The sequence below is a fragment of the Triturus cristatus genome, chromosome 1_2 (genome assembly GCF_964204655.1).
Source record: "Triturus cristatus chromosome 1_2, aTriCri1.1, whole genome shotgun sequence".
In the NCBI taxonomy this organism is placed as follows: Eukaryota; Metazoa; Chordata; class Amphibia; order Caudata; family Salamandridae; genus Triturus; species Triturus cristatus.
In genome coordinates this window covers 744,448,568-744,457,825 of record NC_140580.1, presented here as the reverse complement: position 1 = coordinate 744,457,825, position 9,258 = coordinate 744,448,568, and the positions used below count along the sequence as shown (strand labels likewise).

General features: G+C 39.2%; 1 protein-coding gene across 1 annotated transcript in view; it reads right to left on the bottom strand.

Annotated features, from left to right (window-relative positions):
- Window positions 1-3,803: 3,803 nt before the first annotated feature.
- The window catches only part of LOC146867929 (protein Wnt-4), a 193,151-nt gene continuing 187,696 nt past the window's right edge, over window positions 3,804-9,258 (bottom strand). Inside the window, exon 5 of the mRNA XM_085608653.1 lies at window positions 3,804-8,624. Coding sequence (XP_085464779.1) covers window positions 8,157-8,624 — 468 coding nt within the window. The 3' untranslated portion in view covers window positions 3,804-8,156. The remainder of the gene's footprint in view (window positions 8,625-9,258) is intronic.

Genomic DNA, 9,258 nt, shown 5'->3' with positions numbered 1-9,258 from the left:
TGGCCAGAGAAGGCCAGTATATATGCTTACTGTTATTTTATTAAATCAATCACTGTTAAAAAAGTTTTATTTCAAATGCACTTTTGATTCACTTGTTCAAAGGTGCTCTAGGAATGGCGTACATAGGTGAATATCGATCCTCATGAAGTTGTAGCTAGCAGCTGTAAGAGTAGTATCTCTCTTTAGACCCATGCACTAGATCAGCAGTGTTGAGCTTAACTCCTGGAGGGCTGAATCCGGGTTTTTAGATAACCAAGTAAAATAAATTGACACCAATTGAATTTGAAGTTACAAATGATAGATTTGAATTAAACTCATTTACATAGTCAGTGGCTAACCTGAGAACCTGAAATGTGACACCCTTGCATTACAACCTTCTCAACTCCCAGGTGCACATTTGTCTGTCACTCATTCTGGAACCAACAAGTAAATTACCATAAAAGACCACACACCACGACATGACACCTTACCAAGTACAAAAAAATACAGTAAAAGAAATACTCCGAATGGTAGATGACATTTTAGTAGTTGTTTACATTTTAATATAAAAGCTTTTAGTACAATAAATTATCATTTTTTCACTGCATTTGGAGGGTATTTTTTCAAAGCTCTAGTGGGTGAACAACCTTGCTCTTGGGATATAAATTATAGTGGTGCTGAAAGAAATAACAACAGGTGCAAGAAGGAGTGTGCGTAGTACATATGGAGTATTGTCTTACAGGTATTTACAGTGGTATCTGCCAATATTTACCACAATCCCTTTAGGATGATTCTATAAACACTGCTTCTATAAAAGCTTGGGGCAGTGGAATCAATTGTATCCAACCCTTATGTTACTCTGATTACAACATTTAGCTGAAACATAGTGGTGGCAGTAGCGAAGTCGTTCCTTTGAGACAACTGTTGCTTGGTGTAGATGAATACAAAAAAACAGAGTACCATGGATGGCAAATACAACCTCACTCTTTATCCTCACCACAGTACTTCTGAAAAATAGATTTTGGCAATTGACACCCTCTAGGGTGCTCTATGAGTATGAAAGACAGGCACATGCCTTGTAATATATATAGTGTCTCTATACCTTCCCATAGACAGAGCCCCCAGATACCTGTATCTTCCCCAAGTACGTTTGTACCCTATTTTGCTTTCTTCCAGTGGCTTTGCCATGGCATGGTATTTTGGGATGCTTTTGACCTAAGTTATTCTGTCTTCCAGTAGGGTAGATGTCTTTGAGGATTGGGATACGGACTGATAAAGCTTATGGGGACATGACGATTTAAAGGCTGTCTTGCAACTCTATGTTCAGCCTAGACACTACTGTGAGAATTAGAGCTACCCTAATTGGGCAATTCTGGCAGCTTGCTGGTGCAAGGTCTCTAGGAGGGTGGTGGGGATACTAAATTATTGGACTAGAGCTACGTCTGGAGTTTTTTTATTGCTCTACAAAAAATGTAGAGCCTTATTTTGTACAAAATGATGCAGCGCAGCTCCCCAAGCCATTTTCCTGTTCCGAACAGCATCCTTTTAAAAGCACAGGGATGCGTCATATTAACAACAATACCACGCATCCATGTGCTTTCCCCTGCACTGCTGCACAATTGGCAGCCAGGCGCCACTGCAGGCAGCCTTCCGTCATGTTGCAAGTGTATGTGCTTACCATAACTGTATGGTGGTAGTCAATACTGTTTAGTTAATATATATGCAGGCCAATATTATGGACCTCAGTATTGTGGCACTCACCTGTCAAAGCTGGGAAGCACTATTGTTGAAGAAAAGTGTGCATCTTAGCCATTTAGACAGATGTCCACAAGGATGCAAATCTAAAAATTTTGGGATGATCTACTCAGCTTAAAAGTATACAGACTGTATTTCTAGGATTTTTGAGGTCATCAAGCCCTCTCTGCCATTTTGTTAAGTTTCAGCTTATGTTATCTGGTGCATGTCCATGTGCTGTCTGCTCTCTTTCATTGTATGCTTTATAGTAATGAGCTGTACTGAACAACGTAAACGTACTTTGAGGATGTCTACAGTGAGTGGTTTATTCAGTTTCTGCTAGCATTCTGGGATTACAGCAACCAATTCCTATCTGCAGTTTGTGGAATCCTGATCCTAGGTCTTTGTTAGATAATGTGTCTCTTCTTGTCTTCATGCTGCTTTGATGGGAATAACATGAGATAGCAATCATGTGTGTAGACCAGGAAGGTCTCTCATTGCTATTCACAGATAATAGATTATGTTGTAACCTATCTCTGTGATACTCATTTTATCAGCCTCAAGAGGATGAAAACTTGAATGAATCCACGGGGATTCACATCTGTGACCAAGGGGGTCAAACACAGGTTCCTTGTGTGGATGCATCAGTTTACTGAGCTACCAGACCCGGCATAACGATATATGTTTGTAAGTGGGTTGTCAGTTCTGTGCCTTTTTGTCTACTTTTTATGATGTATTTGTATGTTTTGTAATCTAGGGCAGTCGTGGGGCCTCCTATTAGTGGTTGAACTAACTGCAGCAGTCTGTGTGGGCAAGAACTCCTTTATGTAGTTTGCTGCAGTTTTTCTCCCTATGCCTAGACACATTTCAGAAGGCTCTCATGCACTGGATGTGCTCTGTGCATCAGTACACATGCAATCCGTGTTTTTTTTTTGAGAAATGAAAATATTTCTCCTTGTTTGTACCTGCTTCAAGGAGGCATTTGCTTCTGACGCAAAGCCTTGTCAGGCTTAACTAGGAAATTGGGCTTTTTGCCAAAGAACATTGGGTGTTTGCACTGATGCATCCATATAACAACCCCAATAACACCCCCATGACACAAATCAATGTAAAGGGGTATTTGCATTGAAAAAAGGGCACCTTTCCATTGCAAAATAACTTTTGGACTGGAAAGTAAATATCATAGCACTGCTTTGCTTTGGATCACTTTGCATTGGTGCAAAGCTGTAGTAAATCAGGACCATTGAATCATCAAATGTGTTTGGTGATAAAGAAAGATGGGTCTTGTCTTGGGAGGGATAGGACTGTACTGGTGATGCCAGAATAAATGTTGGCTTTTTTCTTTATTTTTCCAGCTTAATAGATGAGCTGCTCTTTATGTGACACTGTCCCAAGTTCAGGGCCACATCATTGTGGAAGTAGCCATGCTTTGAATTAGTGCATGCAGACAACTGCTACCTAATTGTGTTTTGCTCAGTATGGTTCCAAAAGGCAAGCTTGATTTGATACCTGAGAGGACATAGGTTCCCAATGTCCTTTTCCAAGCATCAATTCCCATCCAGCAGCTACTTAGCACACAGCTGGTTCTATGTTGCTTCCCTTAGAGAAGGAATCACTGGGTTTTTCTATCTTTGATTACATGTTGAGTTTTCGACTTGCTATGGACCACAACTATCCGGCTGCAGTATTTGTTTATTTATTTTTTCGTTTTATAAAGCACTGCATGTCCCTTTTGGTTACTTCAGAGTGCTGAAAGGTATCATAAATATTGCTGAGGTCACAAAGGCATGGACTGTCCCTGTGTCCTGCCAGGTACCATCAAAGAAGTTAAATTTGGATGGATAAATATTGAATGATTTCAAACAAGAAGCTTATTGGGGGCTTGACGCCATCACTGAAAACCCAAGTATGCACGTGATGCATAGTATCTAGGTTCATCTTGGGTTTCTTGCTGCATTCATCATTTACTCTGTGTCTGGCTACATCTAGTCTTACAGCGTTTGCCATATTACTGTAATTTTCTTATGTCTCACTTTTGCTAGACAGGGGTTCTTAACATTTTAACCTCTGCGGACCCACACTGTTTCATTGTTGGGAGAGTGGGACCCCAGCCCATGAAATGTCTACGATTTAAATCTTAAATAAATACAAAAAACTATAGAGACAAGTATACATCGAACAAATACACAGGTTATGAACTATTTTCTTTAATTCCATAAAACAATTACAAAAATCAAAATTTTACATTTAATGGGAAGGTTGGAGATTTTAGATTCTTTTTTATTTCTAAAGGACAATGCCATATGCTAGACTTTAACTTATTACTTTATCTTTTTTTGGGGGCTAATGCATCCTCTCTTTTTGTGGGTGAATACTAGTATTTTAGTTAGGGCCATCAATCATCATTGTTTGCTGTATGTGTGGCGCCCCGACAAATCAAACTAAGGATGCAAACTTAACTTGTAGTCCCCAATTTCAAATTCCTTCACATCTAGAGGGTAGTTTAAATTTTAAAATTTTATCTTTTGCTTTTTAGGTTTAAATATTTACGTATTCTGATAATATTTCAAATTTCTATAGAATCACAGACCCCGAGATGGCATTGTGAACCCCCGTTGGTCTGCAGATCACAGGATAAGAGCTATGTTGCTAGAGTATTTATTTCTTTTCTCTTGCAATACCTGTGCAATAACCTATAGAATGTATAGAAAGTGTTCAACAGTATTGTCAGGGAATTGGTCTAACTACTTGAGTTTTGGTTCAATTTCTACCCCAATTATGGTAAATTCTCTGGTTAACTCAGTGAATATGGCATGGAGTCTGTTGAGTACTGGTGGCGTGTGCCGAGAGGTTCATGACTCTTTTGTAGTTTTGGACTTCTACTTGGCACTGGGATTAATGGTTTCTCTGTGGCTTCCCTTCTTGGGATCATGCGTTCAACTAGCCTGGAGCCACTGGATATGTTAATTGAATTGGGGTCTCCTGGTTTGTTGGGAGTTTAAGTTGTTTTCATGGCTTTTCTATATTTGCAGCAGGTAAGGATTTTTTTTCATTAATTTGGCGTCATTTTAGTCTTTTGGCTTCTTTGTCTTCTGATAGTTATTCTTCCATGGTAACTTGATGAAACTTTGATTATTTTCTAATGATAAATCTTTGACTGGCTCCTGCTTCATTCATTTTCTATATGAATGGTGCTTCTCTACTGAGTATGTAAGAACATGGTAGTAATGACTCAGTTATCAATTAAGTCCATTATGCTGAGTCTGACTATTTATTGTCACTGTATTTATTGTCCTTACTCCTCTAGGTAGGTCTTCCTTCAAAATCCAGCATAAGTCAGTCTTTCTAGAGTTGGCTATATTGTTGTTTATAAAGTGTAGATTGTCACTGGTCACATCAATATGGCGACTGGGTTTGAGGGGCAAGTTAAAAAGGAAATCTGAGTTAACGTAAGAAAGGTGCCCGTTTAAACAATGCTTGACACCTCACTGAATAAGATTAGTAGAACTCAGCAACAAAAAGATGAATGGTAAGAAAGCAAGTTATTTCCAGCCAGTCAGATCATAAATCACCAACATTTAAGGTCGTTTTTCAGATCATATCCTTGCTGAACAGGATGCCATTTTAATGAAGCTTCTGGTAGTTTTATGGCTACCACTATGGAGTATGCTACAGTTCTTACAAGTTTGTGATACAGAGTTAAATGCTTGGATTTAACTGAAAGCCGTACGAAGTAATCCCCACCTTCTGAATTAGTTTATTTTCCTTCAGAGAGAAAGTTCACCTAGTCCTTCCAAATAGTGATCAGATTACCTATACTTTGAGGCCCATTCACAAAGGCACTGATGTGTGGCAGTACTGCTGGAATACTTTTTTAGATGCCATTTTTTAATCCACCCTTAAACAACCAAATGGGAATTAGTAAAAACGCAAATTTGTACTAAAATGAATGTTCCCCAAATTTTCCAATTTCAGATGTTAGGGGCCAATTGGAAAAGGCATGTAAGAGTAAGTAAAAGAGAAGTGCTCTAGTATTACTTTATGTACTCCTAAATGCTTTTACGTCCCTGACCCCATATGTGCAAAAGAAAGGACTCAATGAATTACTCCTGAAATAATGTCTAAACTTTGAACAGTCTAAATCAGTTGTGTCAAATATTAGCAGATCAAATCTATGTCAGATTTGTATGCTATCTATCTGGGGAAAATGAGCATTTAACACATATAAATATTCATATAGATATACATAGTCAGGGACCATATTGAAAATAGGGCAGGGATTCAGCCCTCCTGGACTAACATTGGCACCTTTGGTCTAAATCCACGGGGTTTTCTTTGTATTGATTTGAGCTGCTATAGAAGCACATTTTATCGAGACATGATTTCAATGTATGAGCCTTAGGTATAAGCAAACGTCAGGGTCTTAGACTGCTAAGATGTAGCATTAACACACTGCTGGGCCTAGTATAAACATGGTGTTATAAGTACAGTTTATTTTGTTCAGTGACTGACACAGAGGTGCACCTCTCCTATAATTTAATAGTCTTAGGTAAAATGATGGCAGATGTTCAGGTTGCTCCTAGCTACCTAAATTATGTGTGTCCACTTGAACTCCAGGGATAGTGCAGAATGAACTGGGTATATCATGACGGGCTTTGCTGACTCTGTACACAGCTAAAGATGGGAATAGGTCTGCAGCACTGCCATGAAATAAATCAACTACAAAGTGATACATAGTGCTTGGGAAGGGAGGCAACTCAAATAGAAACAAATTTATCCGAGAAGTACCAAAATACACATAGAACTTGTTTTCAAAATACAGCACAACTAACTTCACGTGTGAATTGGGTCTACGATAACACACCTGAACATGTTGTAAAACACTCCTCAACTCTACCAAACATTGGGAAAGAGCCCGTTTGGGATCCACATGTTAACTACCACCCATTTTAGGCCACATCTCAACTGAAGAGCAATGCCAGCTTTTTCTGTACATGCTTCCCTGAAAACCTTTTCTGCTGAAGGAACATAAAAATACATTCTAAATCTCAGAAGAAAGCAATAACAATCTGGAAGTGGTGGAGTGGTGTTTACACAGAATACCGGAACCAAAAATATTGCGGGAAAAATATTGTGTCAAAAACATCACAGACAAAAATATTGTGAAGGGAAGTTTCTACAGGCAAGTAAAGTTTTACTATATATAACACTACATATATGTACCTTGACGATGTAGCTCTTCAAAGTACGTAGATGTGGAGTAAAGAATAGTAAATCTATAATTACCTATTTGCACTTAACTCATCGATATTTTGGTCATCGTTATTTTTGACACAATATTCTGCCCACATGATATTTGTGGCTCAAATAATCTGTCAGTGATCCGGTGGAGTTGAGCCCAGTTCACATACTCCCAGCCTCTCCAAACAGAATAGAAAAAAACCAGAGTAGAGGAGGGAGAAAGACTGATCTGGAGCTGTTCATGGGCATTATTTCTCTGCCTCTACTGCGGAAAACCCTTTCTCTATTTAAATTCTGTAACCTTTTGGTCTATTGGACCATTGGGCCTCTATCAGACAGAGGCATATAGAAAAAACAAAAAAGTACAAAGGAGGAAATGTGAAAAACAAAAAAACTGTATCTGACTCGTTGACATGTTTTGCTTCACAGCAAAGACTTTTGTTTTGGAAATGCCATACTAATTATTTTGTGAAATGCCTGCAGCATCGGGCAGGCAAGCTCCTGGAGTACTGGATGTGGCTTTTTGCATTGCTGGAGTAGGGGTGAAAGTGTCTATCTTCAATCAAGCACAGCACAGGGTCTCCTAAAGCAAGGAATGAACAGATAATAGACCAACATTTCTAACCCCTAGACTTGGCCTATACAATTTTCTTCCCTCCTGATGGATTTATGATATACAATAACAATATAAAACAATGCCTATGCTATCTTTTTTCCAGTAAAAAATATATCAAGATTTACACAGTCTCTTTTGGTCAACCTGTGGGTGCTAAGCCTCACTGAAAGGGCACGGTGGATAGTGGGTTTGCATTTCTCGGTCAGTCATGTCCCTTTTCAGTGTTCTGCAAGTTCCATAACTCCAGGATTTCTGAGGCCCTCACCTCTCTTTCTGTCCCCAGAGAAGCAGCAGCAGCAACACCACGAGTGAGTTTCCACCACTCACAGCTCCACCGAACTGTTCCTCACATAATTGTTCCTTAGCAATAAATAATGACGCAGACAAGAAAAATACAACAATGATCTCTTGAGACTTAAATATTTTCTTCTCTTTCAAAGTGTTTTTCCTCCACTTTCCCTTCTTGTTGTTTCCTCTTACAGTCTCTGACCTCATCTGGTCCTCGGGGCAGGCACTGGGAGCCAACAGGAGGAACTGTTGTACTGTCCACGAGAGTCAATGACTCCTGGGGATCCAGAATCCCTAATCACCGGCAAGTGTGCATTTCTACTACTTTGTGGCATTGTTTACATTTGACGTAGCAGCACCAGTGGAATTTGCAACTGCACCTTTCCACTATTTCCACTTCTTCTGTGTGAAACCCCCTTCCGCAGCACATCAACTCACAACCATCAATGGCCTTTGAAGTCTTGTTGCACTGTCGGCCCGCTGTACCCAGCACCCCATTCTTTAAGTCGTGGTCACAGAAATCTGGGCTTGAATCCAGATAGACAAGGTCCTCGTCTGTATGTGGCTTGAACTGTGAATTTTTTGGTACAAGAACTTTTGCAGAGCCAATCTTCTTCTGCTCTACCTCAGTGGCCCCATCAAATTTCTCTTTTAGCACATTGCCAACTTTGCGAAATGGTGGCATTGCTTTCCAGCAAGTCTTCACCTCACAGGATCCCGACACACCGTGGCACTTGCACTCAACTCTCATGTGGCTTAGGATTGCCTGAAAAGAATACAGAAAAACATGTGAAATTATGTTTTCCCAATAGTTTACCTATCATGAAATGAGAAAAAACTTGAAACTCAAGCGTACTATAAATATAGGAACAATCATAAAAGAAACAAATATAAAATCCCAAAAGAAATATCTTTGCTCCACTTGGTCCTCCTACGTAATATAAATTATCAAAAATCATGCAAATCAAACAAATATGGGAATAAGGACCTACACGGTAAGCTTTTACATTTCACAGTAAAGATAACATTTGGACAAACAATACCTTGCGATTACAATCACACCTCAAAAGAAAATGAATATAGCTTTTCACTCCTTAAGCATATTTATGGAGTGGCCCATTCCACACTACACACCTCATCGAGGTCTTCTGAAATCATTTCGATGCTACCGAGAATATAAAGCCAATGATTGATTGACAACGTTCTATGTCCCAAATAATGTATTGGGGCTTCTGTAGAAATGGTGGCAGAATCACAACACTGCAACCACTGCCCATCCGCACAGCCCCAGCTCATCCTTTAGAAACACAATAAAGAGTACCTTAATTTTTTAATTTCATTGTCTAAGTTGAATTGTGTTATTGTAAACATATACTAAAATTTCTGAAAATGGTTCAGAA